Here is a 23,215-nt window from a genome sequence, read left to right as displayed (position 1 = left end):
CTAAAATAGCCACAAAATCCCTAGTTTAAAAGTGAGTCTTTTTCTGGAAGCTGTGCTAAGCCATTTTCCCTACATTTTCCCCCACGTGGGCCAACCCCGTAGCAATTTGAGTTCTAGCCAATGAGCTTCAGCCCCTTGCCATTTGAGTGACAGCTAGCAAGATACACACACAGCCGAGCGAGTGAGCGCAATCACGTGGTGCACATATCTGCACATACTCTACATGACCAAAAGTATGTAGACACCTGCTCGTCGAACATCTCATTCCAAAATCATGGGCATTACTATGGAGGTTGTCCCCCCTTTGCTGCTAGAACAGCCTCCACTCTTCTGGGAAGGCTTTCCACTAGATGTTGGAACATTGCTGTGGGGACTTGCATCTATTCAGCCACCAGAATTAGCGAGGTCGAGCACTGATGTTGGGTGATTAGGCCTGGCTCGCAGTCAGCGTTCCAATTCATCCCAATTCATCCCAAAGGTTTTTGATGGGGTCGAGGTCAGGGCTCTCTGCAAGCCAGTCAAGTTCTTCCACACCGATCTCAACAAACCATTTCTGTATGGACCTCGCTTTGTGCAAGGGTCATTGTCATGCTGAAACAGGAAAGGGCCTTTCCCAACTGTTGCCACAAAGTTGGAAGCACAGAATCGTCTAAAATGTAATTCTATGCTGGAGCGTTAATATTTCTCTTTGCTGGAACTGAGGGGCCTATCCCGAACCATGAATAACAGCCTCAGACCATTAACTTTACGGGTTAAATTAACTTTTACATTAACTTTATAGGCACTATACATTGGGGCAGGTAGGGTTCTCCCGGGATCCGCCAAACCCAGATTCGTCCATTGGACTGCTAGTTGGTGAAGCATGATTCATCACTCTAGAGAATGCGTTTCCAGTGCTCTAGAATCCAATGGTGGTGAGCTTTACACCACTCCAGCCGATCCTTGGCATTGCACATGTTGGTCCTAGACTTGTGTGCAGCTGCTCGGCAATGGAAACCCATGTCATGAAGCTCCCGACGCACACTTTCTGTGTTGACGTTGCTTCCAGAGGCAGTTTGGAACTTGGTAGTGAGTGTTTCAACTGAGGACAGAGGATTTTTACGGGGCACACACATCAGCACTCGACGGGTCCCATTCTGTGAGTTTGTGTGGCCTACAACTTCACGACTGAGCCGTTGTTGCTCCTAGACGTTTCCACTTCACAATAACAGCACTTACAGTTGACCGGGGCAGCTCTAGCAGTGCATACATTTGATGAACTGACTTGTTGGAATGGTTGCAACCTATGACGGTGCCACATTGAAAGTTATTGAGCTCTTCAGTAAAGCCATTCTACTGCCAATGTTTGTCTGTGGAGATTGCATGGCTGTGTGCTTGATTTTATACACATGACAGCAACGGGTGTGGCTGAAATAGCCGAATCGACTAATTTGAAGGGGTGTTTACATACTTTTGTGTATTTAGTGTATGTGACATAGTATGCTACTTTAAGAACTACTGGCTAAAAAGCATGCAGAAGTACCAGAGAATCTCTTTAAGCAACCAGGTGGAATTCTTAACACCACATCAGAATGATAAGGAGGCATTTGAGGTAGTGCCAAATCCCATAAGCAGTGTAGTGCGTTTACAGTGTTTCTCAGCCTCAGGCTCCCACTTGAGAAATACATTTGCAAGCAACATCCTCTCTCCCTATTGTCAATGGATCCAGCCTGAGGGAGCGCTTTGCTATTTCGCAAGCCCCCAAATTACATTTTCCTAATCTGCAGCAGAGATGCAAACTGGAGCTGGCGCTCTTCACACTCTAACACATGGACACATGGAGGGGAATCCTGATTGTGTGTGCCACGTTTCCCCTCAGGAACATTGAGTCATCTGGATCCAGCTCCCCAGAATGTGACTTAGCTGTGCCATGACCACAGATAGAATGCCATGATTGACCTCCCAGGATGTGACCTAGCTGTGCCATGACCACAGATAGAATGCCATGATTGACCTCCCAGGATGTGACCTAGCTTTGCCAGGATCACAGATAGAATGCCATGATTGACATCGCCAAGATGTGACCTAGCTGTGCCATGAACACAGATAGAATGCCCTGATTGACTGAACACATAAAGATCTATTTTATCCAGCAAAATGTTGTTGCAGACTACAGATGATGTAATACAAATCTCTTTGACAGATGCCTTGGCACCGCCACTGTGATTTTGGGCTTAATCAAATGAAATTGTATTTGTATTTGTCACATATTTGTCACACCGAATACAACAGTTCTACAACAATCTTTTGTGTCAGTGTAGTGTGTGTGAGTGAGTGTATATACAGTCTTGTGAGTGTGCATAGTCAGTGTAACATAGTGTCAATGCAGATAGTCCGGGTAACCATTCATTTAACTATTTATCTGTCTTATGGCTTGGAGGTAGAAGCTATCTCTGAGCCTGTTGGTCCGAGAGCCGATGCCATACCGTTTGCTGGACAGTAGCAAAGTGAACAGTCTATTGCCTGGGTGGTTGAAGACTTTGGCAATTTTTTGGGCCTTCCTCTGATGCCTTATATAGAGGTCCTGGATGGCAGGGAGCTCGGCTCTAGTGATGTTCTGGGCCGTCCGCACCACCCTCTGTAGTGCTTTGCGGTTGAGGGCAGTGCAATTGCCATAGCAAGCAGTGATGCAGCCAGTCATGGTGCTCTCGAAGGTGTTGCTGTAGAACATTTTGAGGGTCTGTGGGGCCATGACACATTTTTCAGCCTCTTGAGAGGGAAGGGACGCTTTCTTCACGACTGTGCGGGTGTGTGTGGACCAGAGATGTAGTCCTTAGAGATGTAGACGCAAATGAACTTGAAGCTCTCGACCCGCTCCACAACAACCCTGTCGATGTGGATGGGGTCTTGCTCTCCTCTCTTTCTCCTATAGTCCACAATCACCTCCTTACTGATGTTAAGGTGAAGCTGTTTTTTGACAAGTCCGTCTATTGTTTTGCCAAAAGACCATTTGCTCCATATGTTAAAAGCCCATAAGTGGAAATTCACTGTTTTGCAACTTAAAGACGACAAATAGAGCTTACCCATGAGGGTGCACAACAATTGAAGTCAATAAGTCATTGTTTTAGTCAAAGTATGATCAGTGGTGTATAGTATTTACAGTGCCTTCGGGAAGTATTAAGAACGTTAACTTTTTCCACATTTTGTTACAGCCTTATTCTAAAATGGATTACATTTTTAAAAATCCTGAGCAGTCTACACACAATACCCCATAATGACAAAGCAAAACACGTTTTTAGAGATTTTTGCAGATTTATTGAAAATTAAAACAGAAATTGACATAAGTATTCAGACAATATTGCTATGAGACTCGAAATTGAGCTCAGGTGCATCCTTTTTCCATTGATCATACTTGATGTTTCTACAACTTAATTGGAGTCCACCTGTGGTAAATTCAATTGATTGGACAAGATTTGGAAAAGCACAAACCTGTCTATATAAGGTCCCACAATTGACAGTGCATGTCAGAGCAAAAACCAAGCCATGATGTTGAAGGAATTGTCCATAGAGCTCTGAGACAGGATTGTGTCGAGGCACAGATCTGGGGAAGGGTACCAAAACATTTCTGCAGCATTGAAGGTCCCCAAGAACACAGTGGCCTCCATCATTCTTAAATGGAAGAAGTTTGGAAACAACAAGACTCTTCCTAGAACTGGCCGCCCGGATAATCGGGGGAGAAGGGTCTTGGCCAGGGAGGTGGGGGTATCTGTACTATACTTTACTATTTATATTTTTGGCAACTCTTACTTTTACTCCACTACATTCCTATAGACAATAATGTTATTTTTAGTCCATTCATTTTCCCTGACACCCAAAAGGACTCAGAACATTTCAAATGCTTAGCAGGAGAACATTTTTGGTCCAATTCACACACTTGTCAAGAGAACATCCCTGGTAATCTCTACTAACTCTGATCTGGCGGACTCACTAAACACAAATGCTTTGTTTGTAAATTGTGTCAGAGTGTTGCAGTGTGCCCTGGCTATCCGTAAATTTAAATAACAAGAAAATCTTGCCATCTCGTTAGCGTAATATGATGAATTATAACGTATGCACTTCAAGTCAGGAAGCAGGTGCAGAAGGTGAGTTTAATAAACATGAACAAGGCAGATAAACAAAACAAGAGAAATGTACTGAACTTGAACAAAACCAATGCTGCCTGATAACTGAGGCTACTGTGTGCTAAATAAAGGGAGCATAATCAAGGTGATAAGAAAGTCCAGGTGTGCGTAATGATGTGGAGCAGGTGTGCGTAATGATGGTGCCTGGACCGGTAGTTAGTAGACCGCCGACACCGAGCGCCGGAGAGCGGGAGTGGGAGTAGGCGGGACAGTCCCCCCCCCCCCCCCACCAACGTGCGGCTCCAGGAGTACGGCCCCGAGGGCGAGTAGAAGGCCAGTCCGGATGGCGGAGATGGAAAATCCCGGACGATGTTGGGGTCCAGGATGTTGGGGTCCAGGACAAAACAGCGCCCTTTGGAATTACAGCTTCTGGCAAGGCAGGCAGAGCGGGAGGTTCCTGGTGGAGAGCCAGACACGATCACCATGATGGAACACTGGAGCCTCACTTCGGTGGTGGTCCGCCTGCTCCTTCTGGCGGTGGACGGCATGCTTTAGCCTCACGTGGGCAGTGTTCCAAACTTCCTCTGTGCGACGGAACCACTCATCCACCACAGGGGCTTCGGTCTGGCTCAGGGTCCACGGGGCCAGGGCCGGCTGATATCCCAGGACGCACTAGAAGGGAGTCTGCCAAGTGGAGGAGTGACAAAGTGAGTTCTGGGTGTACCCAGCCCAGGGAAGGAACCAGGCCCACTCCCCCTGCCGGTCCTGGCAGTGACTCCTAAGGAACCTCCCCTTCCTCTGGTTGGTCCTCTCCACTTGCCCGTTGGACTGAAGCCGGTACCCGGATGTGAGGCTGGCCACGGCCCCCATCTTCTCCAAGAAAGCTCTTCATAACCGCAACGTGAATTGGGGGCCACGGTCGGAGACAATGTCCTCTGGAAGGCCATAGTGCCTGAAGACCTGCTGAAGTGTGCCTCAGCAACCTGGAGGGTGGGTAGGGAGACCAGAGAGAGGGATAAAATGGTAGGATTTAGAGAATCTGTCCACAGCAACCATAATAGTGGTGAAACCATCAGACGGAGGGAGATCAGTCAAAAAATCCATGGACAGGTGGGACCAAAGCCTCTGAGGCATGGGAAGGGGTTTCCCTGCTGTAGCGTGTCCCGGGGATATTTGGTTTGGGCACATATGAAGCAGGAGTTGACAAAGAGGGCGACGTCCTGCGCAAAGGTGGACCATCAGTACTTTGCAGAGATGGATTTAACGGTGCAGGTGTTACCTGGGTGTCCAGCGGTGAGGGATATGTGCGCCCAGGTCAACAGTCGGTCTCTTACCCCTGTGGGTACGTAGATGTGCTCAAGAGGGCAGGTAGCAAGCAAGGGTTCCCTCTCCAGAGCCTGGCGGATGTCCACATATACGTCCCAAAACATGGGGTCAATGATACAGGGGGACGGAATGATAGGTTGGAGGGCACTTACAAGACTCTCAACTGACATGGAACCTAGGAAGGGTTTGGCAGAACTATGATGATGGAATACTCATGCCTACCTTGGGAGATGGGTGATCATGGGGCCGCCTCTCCGCCCCAGTGGACCCTGTGTTGGAAGGCACCAGACACGGCTGAAGCTGGTGCCCCTTCTGGCTGCCATCTGGACACAGCCCCAGCTGTCTCCGGTGACGCTCTGCCACAGAGAGATGTGTGGCCCCTACCTCCATGGGTTCAGGATCTGCCTCAGAATGAACAAAGGAGGAGGGCGAGGAGAGTTTTGGTGCCGGCGCTCCCGAAGAAGGTTGTCCAGATGGATGGCCATTGCGATGAGCATGTCTAAGGAAAAGTTGTTGGCACGTCGATTGCATTTGGACCTCCTCGCGCAGTCATCTACTGAATAGGGTGCAGTACACCGGCGATGTCGAGCGCCGGAGAGAGGGAGTGGGAGTGGGAGTAGGTGTGACAGGAATGTGAAATGATTTATACTTTTACTTTTGAGACTTAAGTATATTTTAGCAATTACATTTACTTTTTTGATATTTAAGTACATTTAAAACCTAATATTTATTTTTACATTTACTCAAGTAGAATTTTACTGGTGACTTTCACTTTTACTTCAGTCATTTTCAATTAAGTTATCTTTACTTTGACTGAAGTATGACAATTGGGTACTTTTTCCACCACTGAGTATGATATATTTGGGCTTGAAGTGGGGACTTTTTTCTGTGGCAATGCCGTATGTTTCCCATATGATATGACGGCTAATACAGTGCCTTGTGAAAGTATTCGGCCCCCTTGAACTTTGCGACCTTTTGCCACATTTCAGGCTTCAAACATAAAGATATAAAACTGTATTTTTTTGTGAAGAATCAACAAGAAGTGGGACACAATCATGAAGTGGAACGACATTTATTGGATATTTCAAACTTTTTTAACAAATTAAAAACTGAAAAATTGGGCGTGCAAAATTATTCAGCCCCTTTAAGTTAATACTTTGTAGCGCCACCTTTTGCTGCGATTACAGCTGTCAGTCGCTTGGGGTATGTCTCTATCAGTTTTGCACATCGAGAGACTGAAATGTTTTCCCATTCCTCCTTGCAAAACAGCTCGAGCTCAGTGAGGTTGGATGGAGAGCATTTGTGAACAGCAGTTTTCAGTTCTTTCCACAGATTCTCAATTGGATTCAGGTCTGGACTTTGACTTGGCCATTCTAACATCTGGATATGTTTATTTTTGAACCATTCCATTGTAGATTTTGCTTTATGTTTTGGATTATTGTCTTGTTGGAAGACAAATCTCCGTCCCAGTCTCAGGTCTTTTGCAGACTCCATCAGGTTTTCTTCCAGAATGGTCCTGTATTTGGTTCCATCCATCTTCCCATCAATTTTAACCATCTTCCCTGTCCCTGCTGAAGAAAAGCAGGCCCAAACCATGATGCTGCCACCACCATGTTTGACAGTGGTGTGTTCAGCTGTGTTGCTTTTACCCCAAACATAACATTTTGCATTGTTGCCAAAAAGTTCAATTTTGGTTTCATCTGACCAGAGCACCTTCTTCCACATGTTTGGTGTGTCTCCCAGGTGGCTTGTGGCAAACTTTAAACAACACTTTTTATGGATATCTTAAAGAAATGGCTTTCTTCTTGCCACTCTTCCATAAAGGCCAGATTTGTGCAAAATACGACTGATTGTTGTCCTATGGACAGAGTCTCCCACCTCAGCTGTAGATCTCTGCAGTTCATCCAGAGTGATCATGGGCCTCTTGGCTGCATCTCTGATCAGTCTTCTCCTTGTATGAGCTGAAAGTTTAGAGGGACGGCCAGGTCTTGGTAGATTTGCAGTGGTCTGATACTCCTTCCATTTCAATATTATCGCTTGCACAGTGCTCCTTGGGATGTTTAAAGCTTGGGAAATCTTTTTGTATCCAAATCCGGCTTTAAACTTCTTCACAACAGTATCTCGGACCTGCCTGGTGTGTTCCTTGTTCTTCATGATGCTCTCTGCGCTTTTAACGGACCTCTGAGACTATCACAGTGCAGGTGCATTTATACGGAGACTTGATTACACACAGGTGGATTGTATTTATCATCATTAGTCATTTAGGTCAACATTGGATCATTCAGAGATCCTCACTGAACTTCTGGAGAGAGTTTGCTGCACTGAAAGTAAAGGGGCTGAATAATTTTGCACGCCCAATTTTTCAGTTTTTGATTTGTTAAAAAAGTGCCTTATTGCTTAAATGAACAGCCACCTGCAAAATAACATTCAAGGAACTTGTTTATCTATTTTTGATGTTCTGTTGTAACATTTGCATTGGTGTTTTGTGTCTGATGCACTCAGGGTGTTGTTATATGTCATTTGCGAAATGCATCATGAGCAAAGTAATTGTAGCCTATCATTTCACTTCCCCTGTGAGAACCATGAGCACGGCTGACTTGGCTTTGCTGTACCGCAGCTAAAGCCTGCCAGTTTCACCATGTCCATTATAATGTAGAAAAACAGTCTCTTATGGAAGATGCCAAAACTTTAGAGATAACAATAGATGATGAAGTCAAAGATACTGGTTTCCATCTGTGGTGAAGTTTTCCCTATTATGCTAATGAAAACTCAAGTAGAACTAGTTTAGCCAGCTGGCTAATCCTATGACTACAGAGTAGTTTGAAAAAAGACCGCAACAACAACTAGTTAGATAAGGTTAATAAGATGGCTAGCTAAGGTTAGCATGCTACCTAGCTACACTGACAGCTGTCAATTGCCTATTTGTTGATGTTTCTCGATCACTCGAGGTGGAAGTCATTACAACATTATTTCCCTCCCCCAATTCGTGAATATGAATATGTTGCCTGCATCATTCTTCGGAGGTGGAACCTAAACAAAAATTATATCGAAATAGGGGCGGCATTGCCCTCTGGTGGGCGCATTTTAAAATCAAACGATGTGTATAAACCCTGGATTGCTTATGCTATGTATTGGCCAGTGAAAGGCTTTGAAGCCACCGGTCAGCCATATTGGTACTCCTCAGAAGGAGGAATTCTACAATCTTTCAATATAATCTTTCAAGGACAAAATGGTATGTATTACAGTAACATTATTACTCTCTAAAAATATAGATTTTAAGGGATATAAGGAAAACAAATGTAGACATTAATAAATTAATTTCTATATCGTCCAAAATATAATTTTTTACACTGGAGTAGGAGTACCAAGATGGCTGCGCGGTGGCTCCAAACAAATAGGGTTAATGCATATAATTGGTTAAAGTGGAAAGACCAGTGCCAATTTTTGTTAATTGCAACTTTTCCAACTTTTCCAGTATATCATCCGGCTCTGTGTGCACTTGCTATGTTAATGATGCTGAGTGTTTGGTGTCATCACTGTGACTTACGGTTTTATGATTTTTGTTGTCAGGCTTGGGTAGGTTACTTTCTAAATGTAATCCATTACAGTTACTAGTTACCTGTCCAAAATTGTAATCCATAACATAACTTTTGGATTACCCAAACTCGGTAATGTAATCTGATTAAATGCAGTTACTTTTAGATTACTTTCACCTTAAGAGGCATTAGAAGAAGACAAAATTGTATGTTACCAATTGAACCACATCTATTGCAGGTTAAATCAATGTTAAAGTTTACATAGCTGGCCATATATGGATGTTAAATTTTACTTCATGGGTTGGTTATGTAGGGTTCTTCTAACCCATCGCTTTCTACTACATATAATAATACGGTTAAATTATGTCCAAAAATGGATGTAGCAACTACAGATAGACTTAAAGGGGCTATCAGAAGTGTGCGAGTTTGAGCATGTGTCAGTTAGATGTTGCAGGAGGGCATTTTTCACTGGCTGTCCACTGGTTTCAGAAACAATGTTTGATAGGCAGCTTAAACTTCTTGAATTCAACCATTATTGTGTTCAAATACACATTAAGATTTGTGAACAGCCATCCTCAACAACCACAATCCATAAGGCGCAAATAGCTAAGGGAGAGAGCAGCAGTGTGATTCACATCAATGCGCTCTGGTAGATATCAATAATAAGTGGTATCCATATCGCCGTAGACACTGCTGTCATCCTAAACCTTAGCGTTTATTCACATTGGATCATCTTTGAATGCTGACAGCAGTTGCAACATTGGAAGACATAGGTTGGACTGTAGCCTACAAAAGCCTATTCCTGCTTTTTTCACACGATCCATCAAACACATTTGGTGTGTCATCATACTGGTCCCTGACTTGTGTTCAGACTCACTCAAGTGGAACCACCTTAAACTTGTGCCGTTTTTCAACGCGATTTGAATGTCATTGAGAAAACAGAGACGTGTTAAACATCCTTTCTTTATTTAAAAGTAATCCTTGAAGTAATCCTCTAGTTTTTCAAAAGTATCTGTAATCTGATTACAATATTTTTGCTGGTAACGTAACGGATTACATTAACTGTTTTTTTAAAATCCCTTACATGTAACTGATTACATGTAATCCGTTACTCCCCAACCCTGTTATATTGTCATTATAGTTTATTTGTACGTGTGTTTATGTTGCTGCCTGTTGCCCAGGGCGCCCTTGAAAAACATGTCAGTGTGACTCACAAGGTTAAATGAATCATAAAAAAATAAAAGGATTAACTGAAAACGGAGTTGTACAGCAAGTTGAATCTTTAGTTGGTACTTCAGACAACTGAAACAAAAAACATGCCATTACAGTTAGCTTGTAAAATGGGATTCGAAAGGTTAGATAATGCATAAAATTAATTAAATCATAAAGAAGTTGCATAGCAAGTTGAATCATTAGTTGGCACCGTATAAAATTGTATAAAATACCATTCCATCATGATAAATAGCTTTAAAAAGCTTTTGAAAAACTGTTAGGCAAAGTGACATCTTTCAGGATGACTCAAACCACCATTAGAGCTTTTGAACACCTATTGTAGCTTGCTACCCCTGACAGACATTGAGTTTCTACCTATTGATTTTTGCCCAGGTTTTCTCACATGAAATGTTTTAAAATGTCCTTATCCTGTTACTGGCAGGTTAATGTTCACCTCAACTCTTCTGCATCTCGTTCTTGTCCCATGATTTTTGTACACTGACAAATCCCAATGCCACACGGCTCTCCCTCTCCAAAGAATCGATAATAATAGACTCACTGCTCCTTATTCATAGCCATTCTGGCTTTGCCTCGATTCCTCATTCAACAGCATAATTAATTGGCCATATTTTCCAATTCAGTCATTGCTAGCCTTGCAGCAAAAAGGGGGAGCCGATGTAGCACAACCATGACATTAAAAACCCAAAGGCACAGATGTTTGTTATTCATTAACCTAGTGGGTTCCATTCAGAACACATTGCACACTTGAGGATAGAGCTTGTTTCTTGCTACAGGTGGCAATGCACCTCTCTCTGACCCAGAATTAATTTTGTCTGTATCTCAAAGTTTTTCTCGAAGTACCTGGGAGCAACAGTTTGAGGGTCAATCCCATTTAAATCCCAGGAAATGGCCACCACTCCCGTCCATGATTTCTTTCTTACATTGGAATTGCATGTCTGTTTGTACCCATATTAGAATGAACATGGGAACTCAAACTTTTTACATCCCCTTGATACTGGTTAATGTTCTTATCTTGTAGTATTAGGTCTTTACAAAGCAAATAACCAAACGTTTGCTGTTATAAAATGGTTATGGATTGACTGGGCTGGCAGACGGTGTCAAGAAAACCCACAAAGAGAACTGTTCAGTTCATTAATGGCTCAGTAGCTTTTGATTGAAAACTTCCATTACTCAGACAGGGAACACCACCTACCCAAATCTTCCCAGAGCAGCCACCGCTGACGAGAGCGTAATGTATTTCCCCAGATTTGATCAAGCCTGTTAATGTGATTAAATGAGACCCCCCCCCCCCCCCCCCCCCCACACACACACACACACATAGACACACACTATAGGCCCACTTAAAATGCAAATGACCAACCAATGACTGGTGTCCACCTGGTGCCTACAGAATAGATTCAGAACTGGGTTTTCATCCTCATTGTCCAGACTAAACGGAATGGCAGTGTAGAGGATGAACCAGGTCTGCCACTCAGCCTCTTTGTTTCCCTAGACTGCTTTTCCATTTTATTAGCTCTATTATAAAGACAGTATATAGCTCATCCCTGCTTCCCCAGGCTGCTTCCCGATTGCATTAACCTAAACATTACATCTCATTTCCTGTTTTCTCTCTCCTCCCCCACAGTTCGTGGCACACCCCAACTGCCAGCAGCAGCTGCTGACGATCTGGTATGAGAACCTGTCGGGCCTGAGGGAGCAGACTATCGCTGTAAAGTGCCTGGTGGTGGTGGCTGTGGCCCTGGGTCTGCCCCTGCTGGCTGTGGGTTACTGGTTCGCCCCTTGCAGTCGGGTAAGAGTACCACGTCCACTGACATACTGCTGACTCTCGCTTACCATTTGTTGTTGTAGTCAGAGAAATGTTGATGGAGTATGTTTGTTTACAAAACTGCACAAACGCTCGTATGCCCATGCACGCTGAGATGTTGAACTGTTGTACCCTCTTTAACCACTCTGGTTATTATTTGACCCTGCTGGTCATCTATGAACGTTTGGACGTCTTGAAGAACGATCTGGCCTTGTAGTTGGAATCCAAAATTGGCAGATTTGTTATTTTTTTTATTTTGAGAAAATGCGCCTCCAACATCGTGGAGAAAAAACTCACAGTACATACTCTGCTGTTCTATCTTGCGTGAAATTATGTACAATGATGTCAGAGGTGTTCGTTGTTTGACGTAACGTCTTTGTTGTAATATCGTAAACGGACCTGGCAGTTTCCCCGCTATAATCTCCACAGAACACAGCCAGAGGAGGACTGGCCACCCCTCGGAGCCTGGTTCCACTCTAGGTTTCTTCCTAGGTTCGTTCCTTTCTAGGGAGTATTTCACTGCCACTGTGCCTCTGCACAGTGCTCTTTGGGGTTTTAGGCTGGGAATCTGTATTGCACTTTGTGACAACTGCTGATACAAAAAAGCTTTAGAAAATAAATGTGATCGCTTTAATTTGATTGATTGATGATTGTTTTGCAATGTGACATGTAATGTCTGCCAAGAGAGTATAGATATAAATCTGGCATGCAAGGCCACCCACCACCATCATTCCTGCCACTCAGAACCTCTCAGGTAGATCAACTGGAGCATAACCAGGTGGTAGAGTTCAAAGTGAAATACGGAGGCAGTGTTGGGACAAAATTCACCAATTGTGTTCCCTTCATTTACCTCAACTCAAACCAGAGTATATGAAGAGTATTGTTTCTAGCCCATAGAATGACATATATATGGTTCCATTACCCAAACTTCCCATTGAAAAGTAAAACAGACATTTACAGCCCCCTGTGATTAAAGTAAATAAGTATAGGAGTGTGAGGGTAAGTAGTCTAGTGGTGTGAGGGTAAATAAATATTCTAGGAGTGTGAAGGTAAATAAATAGTCTAGGAGTGTGAGGGTAAATAAATAGTCTCGGGGTGTGAGGGTAAATAAATAGTCTCGGGGTGTGAGGGTAAATAAATAGTCTCAGCGTGTGAGGGTAAATAAATAGTCTCGGGGTGTGAGGGTAAATAAATAGTCTAGTGGTGTGAGGGTAAATAAATTGTCTTGGGTGTGAGGGTAAATAAATTGTCTTGGGTGTGAGGGTAAATAAATAGTCTCGGGGTGTGAGGGTAAATAAATAGTCTCAGCGTGTGAGGGTAAATAAATAGTCTCGGGGTGTGAGGGTAAATAAATAGTCTAGTGGTGTGAGGGTAAATAAATAGTCTAGGAGTGTGAAGGTAAATAAATAGTCTCGGAGTGTGAGGGTAAATAAATAGTCTCGGGGTGTGAGGGTAAATAAATAGTCTTGGGGTGTGAGGGTAAATAAATAGTCTCAGCGTGTGAGGGTAAATAAATAGTCTCGGGGTGTGAGGGTAAATAAATAGTCTAGTGGTGTGAGGGTAAATAAATAGTCTAGGAGTGTGAGGGTAAATAAATAGTCTAGTGGTGTGAGGGTAAATAAATAGTCTAGGAGTGTGAGGGTAAATAAATTGTCTGGGAGTGTGAGGGTAAATAAATAGTCTAGGAGTGTGAGGGTAAATAAATAGTCTCAGGGTGTGAGGGTAAATAAATAGTCTAGTGGTGTGAGGGTAAATAAATAGTCTAGGAGTGTGAGGGTAAATAAATAGTCTAGTGGTGTGAGGGTAAATAAATAGTCTAGTGGTGTGAGGGTAAATAAATAGTCTAGGAGTGTGAGGGTAAATAAATAGTCTAGTGGTGTGAGGGTAAATAAATAGTCTCGGGGTGTGAGGGTAAATAAATTGTCTCGGGTGTGAGGGTAAATAAATTGTCTAGGAGTGTGAGGGTAAATAAATAGTCTTGGGGTGTGAGGGTAAATAAATAGTCTAGTGGTGTGAGGGTAAATACATAGTCTAGTGGTGTGAGGGTAAATAAATAGTCTAGGAGTGTGAGGGTAAATAAATAGTCTAGGAGTGTGAGGGTAAATAAATAGTCTCGGGGAGTGAGGGTAAATAAATAGTCTAGGAATGTGAGGGTAAATAAATAGTCTCGGGGTGTGAGGGTAAATAAATAGTCTAGGAGTGTGAGGGTAAATAAATAGTCTAGGAGTGTGAGGGTGAATAAATAGTCTAGGAGTGAGGGTAAATAAATAGTCTAGGAGTGAGGGTAGATAAATAGTTGAGGAGTGTGAGGGTAAATAAATAGTCTAGGAGTGTGAGGGTAAATAAATAGTCTAGGGGTGTGGGGGTAAATAAATAGTTTAGGAGTGTGAGGGTAAATAAATAGTCTAGGAGTGAGGGTAAATGAATAGTTTAGGAATGTGAGGGTAAATAAATAGTCTAGGAGTGTGAAGGTAAATAAATTGTCTAGGAGTGTGAGGGTAAATAAATTGTCTAGGGGTGTGAGGGTAAATAAATAGGGTGTAGTGTGCTTGTTTGTTTATATTCACTTACCTTGCCCTACCCAGGTGGTTTATGGATAGGTCTTAAGTTTCAGTAGTATAACGAGAGTCTCTCACAACACTCCAATTAAATGTAAGTGTTACATTTTCTATCTTTAGGGATGTTGTTTACCCTCTCATAAAGCCAAGCCTAACAATGTGTGTTTTAATCATTGAGGGCTATAAGAGGAATGGAGAAAAGCAGAGCAACAGCTGGGCATGTTAATGGCACAATGCCAATTTGGGTTGTTGGCATCATTACTATTGCTATGTTTATTTAGAGGTGGCACCTTGAGAACACTTCGATTTGTTTTTCAGGAATGCTTTGGCATAGGATAGGATTAGGACTAGTAGTAGCTTTTCAGTTGTATAGATCATGAACGAATTGATCAAGTGATTCGACCACCTAAACTGAATTGATTTGTGTTTGTTGTGAAGTTACTCCAGACTTCACAACAAACTAATTTCAAGCAGGTTGAGGTGGCTGTAGCATAGTTTTCTCCATACTTCACAACCAACTAATTTCATCTGACAGGTATATTACTATGCAGGTTCATGGAGTTAGCCAGATAGCTTTAATAAACAAACAGAAATAACTGTTGATTGTCTGGTTCATTAAGAAAGCTAAACGTACATAAATGTGTTTTTTGTTGTTCAGAAAATTAGACTGAGCCCATTTCAAACTTATCTTTAAAAAAAAAAAGATACATTATTTTAGGATATGTAGGCAAATTAGCTGGCTAACTATCCTGATTTGTAGTATAGGTTGAGGTGGTTGCAGCATAGTTACTCCAGAGACTTCTTATTGACTGAACTCTCCCTGTGCATCCCACCGATCTCACCTGAAGGTTTTACTTGCTATGATGTGGTTATTTAACCTACCTAAGTTGAATGCACTGATTGTAAGTCACTATGGATGAGAGCATCTGCTAAATGACTGAGTTGCAAATGTGATCCTTCTTATTTTCTGCAGCTGGGCAATGCTTTGCGCAGCCCCTTTATGAAGTTTGTGGCCCATGCCGCCTCCTTCATCATCTTCCTGTGCCTGCTGTTGTTCAACGCATCGGACCGCTTCGAGGGCATCCGCACCATGCCAAACGTGACCGTCACTGACCACCCCATGCAGATCTACCGGGTCAAGACCACTGAATTCAGCTGGACTGAGATCCTCATCATGGTCTGGGTCACAGGTGAGAGAGGATGTATTTGTTTAATTAACATGGTATTGGTACTGTGGAGGATTGACGGCACTAGAAGGGCTTGGAAAGGTGTGGACATGCGTCAGAGGCAAGGACGTACATCAGAGTCATGTTTCATGTCCTGGTTAGATTCAAGTGTCACTGAGTGGACTATCCTGGTTAGATTCAAGTGTCACTGAGTGGACTATCCTGGTTAGATTCAAGTGTCACTGAGTGGACTATCCTGGTTAGATTCAGGTGTCACCGAGTGGACCGTCCGGGTTAGATTCAAGTGTCACTGAGTGGACTATCCAGGTTAGATTCAAGTATCACTGAGTGGACTGTCCTGGTTAGATTCAAGTGTCACTGAGTGGACTGTCCTGGTTAGATTCAAGTATCACTGAGTGGACTGTCCTGGTTAGATTCAAGTGTCACTGAGTGGACTGTCCTGGTTAGATTCAAGTGTCACTGAGTGGACTATCCTGGTTAGATTCACATGAAATTAAACATATATTGTTTTTTGTATTGTGTTCTATTTAGAACAGAAATCTCTTTTCAATGTGCTCTGAAGAACCTAGCATTTAAAACACAGCAGCTGTATGGCACAATAGTCAGGAGACTATTTTGTGCTTTTCACATTTTGAACACTGATGTACAGTATATTGTAGAGTTACAGACAGTCATTTGTTTTTTAAATGAAAAGTGAAAGGTTTAAGTTCAATTTCCATAGCTTCCCTGGTCAGTTTTACTTAATGTTTAGCAGCCATACTGACCTAAACTTGAACGAGCAGTTGTCAGTGCGTACTTGCGAGAGAGAGAATAGGGTAACTCTCTGGAGAGGGGGAAATCAGATGAGATTTTAGTGAGGAGCAGTCTTCAGTCCCGCTCCCGCAAGATTGAAATACCAATTACGGTGACACATCTGCAAATGGACCCTCTCTTTCCCCTCCTCTACACAACAGTCTCCATTCTGTTCTCAGGATGGGGAGGTTTCCAGGGTTGAGTTCATTTGGCATCAAATGAACAAAATAAACTGAAACTGAGAGGAACATTTTCTGCTACAAAATGTTTTAAAATTGGTTTCCGTTGCGTGCCCTAATGAACACGACCGTCATATCGAGCCTGGTCAAGTTTGACGGCATTGCAGATGCATCCCATTTGGTCGGATAGGGCAGAAACCAGGAAGCGATTATAATGAGTCACTACCGGCCTTTTGACATGACCCAAGAGGTCCTCTGTCCTTCATTCACCAATCATCTAAATGCAGAATCAATGGTCTCTCAGGAGGGAACATTTCATCCTTTTTCTCTCCCTCTTTGACAGATTGAGTTAACGAATCGATGTAGAGACTAGAACCATGTTCCATCTTCTGAATTAATTTTTAAAAGCTATGTTAGAGGTTTTAATCTGTAGTGATTCAATAAATGGCTTCAAAAGTACAGCTAGATTCAGACAGTTAATTTAATAAACAAACTAACCAATTTTCGGGCCCTGGAGGTGGTTTCATTAGGTAGACATTAGATGGTTACTGAATCAACACACTTCAGTTTCACTATTGCCAGCCGATTCAATGACACTATGGTCATGTTCATTAGGGCATGACATAGCAAAATGTTTTGCAACAGAAAACAAAAATTTGTGTTTCTTATTGGACAAGTCCCTATTGGACAAGTCCCTCTTTACCTTTAGTTTCGTAACTAACAAACACAACCCAGTCCTCTTGTTGCTGTTTCCTCTGCAGGGATGTTTCGCTCAGTTTCAGAACATTTTAATCTGTTTGGTGCCTAATGAACACAATCCACATCTTTGTTGCTTTCCACAGGGATGATGTGGTCTGAGTGTAAGGAACTGTGGACTGAGGGGCCAAGGGAGTACAGCCAGCAGCTGTGGAACGTTCTGGACTTCGGCATGCTCTCAATCTTTATCGCCGCTTTCACTGCTCGGTTCTTCGCCTTCCTCCAGGCCACCAGAGCCCAGCAGTACGTCAACGAAAAGATCCACGCTACCGATCTCTCCCTAGTGACCCTACCCCCAGAGGTCAAATACTTTACCTACGGTGAGAGAAGAACTTCTGTATTAATTTTGTTCCTCATGTCAGGATTTAGAATGAATACACCCATGATACAGTTAAGACAAGTAGGCATCTATCACACATCTACAAATACCACCACACACTCATAATAACTAACCACATGCCCTGTAAGACATGTAAACGGGGATGTTATAATGTTAGGTGTTATCGATGATTATACTTAAGGCAACACTGCAGGCACACTAATCTCAAGAATAATTTGAGAATTAACACAGGACTATCACCATTCGTACTAAGCTGTAATTGTCTAATGGTGCATGGTGACACACACAGTACAGAATTACTTTAAGTGCAACATTATCCACCTGGTAAACTGTACAAACTCTAACATTTCGTTAAAACATGCAAAAGGTCAACAAAAGGCTGGCACTTAAAATCACATAAAAGCCTGTTTCTAATTTGACATTTAGAGCAATAGTGGCCTATGCAAATAGTAGTAGCATTATCATGACTCAAGATGAGACCCATACTCTCTCCAGAAATAAGTCTCTCCCTGTTGCAGCCTGCTACCGACCCCCCTCAGCTCCCAGCTGTGCCCTGGACACCATTTGTGAATTGATCGCCCCCCATCTAGCTTCAGAGTTTGTTCTGTTAGGTGACCTAAACTGGGATATGCTTAACACCCCGGCAGTCCTACAATCTAAGCTAGATGCCCTCAATCTCACATAAATCATCAAGGAACCCACCAGGTACAACCCTAAATCTGTAAACAAGGGCACCCTCATAGGCGTCATCCTGACCAACTGGCCCTCCAAATACACCTCTGCTGTCTTCAACCAGGATCTCAGCGATCACTGCCTCATTGCCTGTATCCGCTACGGATCCGCAGTCAAACGACCACCCCTCATCATTGTCAAACAATCCCTAAAACACTTCTGCGAGCAGGCCTTTCTAATCGACCTGGCCCGGGTATCCTGGAAGGATATTGACCTCATTCCGTCAGTTGAGGATGCCTGGTCATTCTTTAAAAGTAACTTCCTCACCATTTTAGATAAGCATGCTCCGTTCAAAAAATGCAGAACTAAGAACAGATATAGCATCCTGTAGCTCTAACTCTAAAAGCTCTAAAAGTTCTGGGACACTGTAAAGTCCATGGAGAACAAGAGCACCTCCTCCCAGCTGCTCACTGCACTGAGGCTAGGTAACACGGTCACCACCGATAAATCCATGATTATCGAAAACTTCAACAAGCATTTCTCAACGGCTGGCCATGCCTTCCTCCTGGCTACTCCAACCTCGGCCAACAGCCCCCCCCCCCCCCCCCCTCCCCCGCAGCTACTCGCCCAAGCCTCTCCAGGTTCTCCTTTACCCAAATCCAGATAGCAGATGTTCTGAAAGAGCTACAAAACCTGGACCCGTACAAATCAGCTGGGCTTGACAATCTGGACCCTCCATTTCTGAAACTATCTGCCACCATTGTCGCAACCCCTATTACCAGCCTGTTCAACCTCTCTTTCATATCGTCTGAGATCCCCAAGGATTGGAAAGCTGCTGCAGTCATCCCCCTCTTCAAAGGGGGAGACACCCCGGACCCAAACTGTTTCAGACCTATATCCATCCTGCCCTGCCTATCTAAGGTCTTCGAAATACAGGTCACTGACCATCTCGAATCCCACCGTACCTTCTCCGCTGTGCAATCTGGTTTCCGAGCCGGTCACGGGTGCACCTCAGCCACGCTCAAGGTACTAAACGATATCATAACCGCCATCGATAAAAGACAGTACTGTGCAGCCGTCTTCATCGACCTGGCCAAGGCTTTCGACTCTGTCAATCACCATATTCTTATCGGCAGACTCAGTAGCCTCGGTTTTTCTAATGACTGCCTTGCCTGGTTCACCAACTACTTTGCAGACAGAGTTCAGTGTGTCAAATCAGAGGGCATGTTGTCCGGTCCTCTGGCAGTCTCTATGGGGGTGCCACAGGGTTCAATTCTCGGGCCGACTCTTTTCTATGTATATATCAATGATGTTGCTCTTGCTGCGGGCGATTCCCTGATCCACCTCCACGCAGACGACACCATTCTGTATACTTCCGGCCCTTCCTGGACACTGTGCTATCTAACCTCCAAACGAGCTTCAATGCCATACAACACTCCTTCCGTGGCCTCCAACTGCTCTTAAACGTTAGTAAAACCAAATGCATGCTTTTCAACCGTTCGCTGCCTGCACCCGCACGCCCGACTAGCATCACCACCCTGGATGGTTCCGACCTAGAATATGTGGACATCTATAAGTACCAAGGTGTCTGGCTAGACTGTAAACTCTTCTTCCAGACTCATATCAAACATCTCCAATCTAAAATCAAATCTAGAGTCGGCTTTCTATTCCACCACAAAGCCTCCTTCACCCACGCCGCCAAACTTACCCTAGTAAAACTGACTATCCTACCGATCCTCGACTTTGGCGATGTCATCTACAAAATAGCTTCCAATACTCTACTCAGCAAACTGGATGCAGTTTATCACAGTGCCATCCGTTTTGTTACTAAAGCACCTTATACCACCCACCACTGCGACCTGTATGCTCTAGTCGGCTGGCCCTCGCTACATATTCGTCGCCAGACCCACTGGCTCCAGGTCATCTACAAGTCCATGCTAGGTAAAGCTCCGCCTTATCTCAGTTCACTGGTCACGATGGCAACACCCACCCGTAGCACGCGCTCCAGCAGGTGTATCTCACTGATCATCCCTAAAGCCAACACCTCATTTGGCCGCCTTTCATTCCAGTTCTCTGCTGCCTGTGACTGGAACGAATTGCAAAAATTGCTGAAGTTGGAGACTTTTATCTCCCTCACCAACTTCAAACATCTGCTATCTGAGCAGCTAACCGATCGCTGCAGCTGTACATAGTCAATCGGTAAATAGCCCACCCAATTTTACCTACCTCATCCCCATTCTGTTTATATTTATTTACTTTTCTGCTCTTTTGCACACCAGTATCTCTACCTGAAAAATTTTAATTATTCGCCAACCTCCTCATGCTTTTTGCACACAATGTACATAGACTCTCTTTTTTTTCTTCTACTGTGTTATTGACTTGTTAATTGTTTACTCCATGTGTAACTCTGTGTTGTCTGTTCACACTGCTATGCTTTATCTTGGCCAGGTCGCAGTTGTAAATGAGAACTTGTTCTCAACTAGCCTACCTGGTTAAATAAAGGTGAAATAAAAAAAAATATACAGACTCGTGAGGCAAGTCTGAAAGATTTATTGAATAGACAGAAGCAGGAAAAAGGCAGGTTGAGGACAGATAGGGGTTCGTAATCCTGTTAATAGTCTGGAGACGTAGATGGCAGGCAGCCTCAGGTCGTAACCGGGGAGACAAGAACAAAAACCATAACAAGGAAAAAACACAGAAACAGAAGACAAAGGACAATGAGACACAGGTTTTATCTTGGACTCATGAAACTTAGGATGATACGGGGGGTGCAGGGCAACAGAAGACGAACAACAGAGGGGCCAAGGATTTTAGAGATTGGGAAAGGGCCGATGAAACAGGGGGAAAGTTTGCAGGACTCAATCCGGAGGGGCAGATCCCGTGTAGACAGCAACATCCTCTGCCCAAGACGATAGCGGGTAGCCGGGGTACGGGGAACCGGGCTCTCTCCCAGGCAAGCCGACAGCGGCAGAAGAACATCTGGGCCGAGGGTATGTTGACCTCTTACTCTTGCTCAGGAAAGAGCGGGGGCTGATCACTCATGGAGCACTCGAAGGGCAAGAGATCGCTTTCCAGAATCAGGATGAGAACCGAAGACCACGATCAGAGACTATGTCGACCGGAAATCCATGAATTCGGAAGATGTACTGTACTATGAGTTGGGCCGTCTCCTTGGCTGAAGTTAACTTGGGAAAGGGGGATGAAATGGGTGGCTTTAGAAAACCTATCCAACACCGTAAGGATAGGAGACCAGTGATAACGTCCAGGGATGTATGGGACCAGGGGCGATGAGGTACAGGGAGTGGTTGAAGGAGGCCGGCCGGAGCATGCCACAGTCTTATTCTGAGCACACAACGTGCATACGACGACGAATGCAGAGACATCAGAAACCATAGTGGGCCACCAAAAAACATTGCTGGAGGAAGGCCAGGGTCCGTCTGGAGCCGGGATAGCAGGTTAGAGCAGAGAAAGAAACCCGTTCCAGGACTGGGACCGGGCAGAATCCAGAACTAGCAACTGGTGTGCCGCAGTGTAGCTGCGGAGCTATGCAAGCAAGAGAGGTCGTCAGGCATCACATTCTTGGACCCAGGGCGGTAGGAGATGGTGAAATTGAAACGAGTGAACAACAGAACCCAATGAGACTGCCTTGAGGTGAGGCGCAGAGAAATTCCAGATTCGTATGGTCGGTCCGAACTAGGAATGGATGTTCTGCCCCTTCTAGTCAGTGTCTCCGTTACCATTCCTCCAGCGCCATCTTGACCGGTGATCAACGTCATAGATCCTCTCTGTGGGATTAAGACGAAGGAAAGCGCAGGGATTCAGCTTTTGGTCTTGGGCAGAACGCTGGGACAGGACGGCCCCACTCCAACGTCCAAGTGGGGCCGTCGACCTCAACCACGAACTGATGGGATGGGTCTGGATAGATTAAGATGGGGACTGTAGTGAACCGATGCTTGAAATCCAAAAACACCCGGTCAGCAAATGCGGACCACGTGAACGAAACCCATGTTGAGGGGAGTGCAGAGAGGGGGGAAGCCAAGGTGCTGTAGCCCTGGATGAAGCGGCAGTAGAAATGAGCAAATCCAAAGAAATGTTGCAGATGAACTCTGGATGTGGGTTGGGGCCACTCCACAACCGCTCTCGACTTGTCTGGATCCATCTGAATGTTCCCGGCAGTGATGACATATCCCAGAAAGGAGATAGTGGAGTGATGAAATTCATACTTCTCAGCCTTGACAAACAACTGATTCTCCAGGAGGCACTAGAGGACTTGTCAAACATGGAGAACATGCTCCTGAACCGAAGGGGAAAGGACAAGAATGTCGTCAAGATAGACAAACACGAACCGGTTTAAAATGTCATGGAACACATCATTGACCAGAGCCTGGAACACTGCGGGACCGTTGGTCAGTCCGAATGGCATAACCAGATACTTGTAGTGGCCACTAGCTGTGGTAAGGCTTTCTTCCATTCGTCTCCTTCCCATATCCAAAAAAAGAAGAACCCTGCACTGGCAGGGGAGGCAGAAGGACGAATGATCCCTGCCCCCAAAGAGTCCTCAATGAACCCTTCCATGTTCTTGGTCTCTGGACCAGACAGCGAATAAAGCCACCCGAGGCAATGTAGTGCCAGAGAGGAGGTCAATGGCGCAGTCATAGGGTCGATGCGGAGGAAGAGATGTGGCTCTGGCCTTGTTGATAACCTCCCGAAGGTACTAATACTCCGCGGGAAT

At 44.3% G+C, this 23,215-nt stretch overlaps 1 protein-coding gene across 1 annotated transcript in view; it reads left to right on the top strand.

Annotated features, from left to right (window-relative positions):
* LOC110488958 (short transient receptor potential channel 3-like) overlaps positions 1 to 23,215 on the top strand; it is a 56,124-nt gene that overhangs the window by 22,260 nt on the left and 10,649 nt on the right. Inside the window, exons 5-7 of the mRNA XM_021561455.2 lie at positions 11,820 to 11,984; positions 15,531 to 15,747; positions 17,558 to 17,791. Of these exons, the coding sequence (XP_021417130.2) occupies positions 11,820 to 11,984; positions 15,531 to 15,747; positions 17,558 to 17,791 (616 nt within the window). The remainder of the gene's footprint in view (positions 1 to 11,819; positions 11,985 to 15,530; positions 15,748 to 17,557; positions 17,792 to 23,215) is intronic.

The sequence above is a fragment of the Oncorhynchus mykiss genome, chromosome 14 (assembly GCF_013265735.2).
Source record: "Oncorhynchus mykiss isolate Arlee chromosome 14, USDA_OmykA_1.1, whole genome shotgun sequence".
Classification (NCBI taxonomy): Eukaryota; Metazoa; Chordata; class Actinopteri; order Salmoniformes; family Salmonidae; genus Oncorhynchus; species Oncorhynchus mykiss.
Note: the sequence above shows the minus strand (reverse complement) of the source record. Positions and strands in the feature narration are given on the sequence as shown.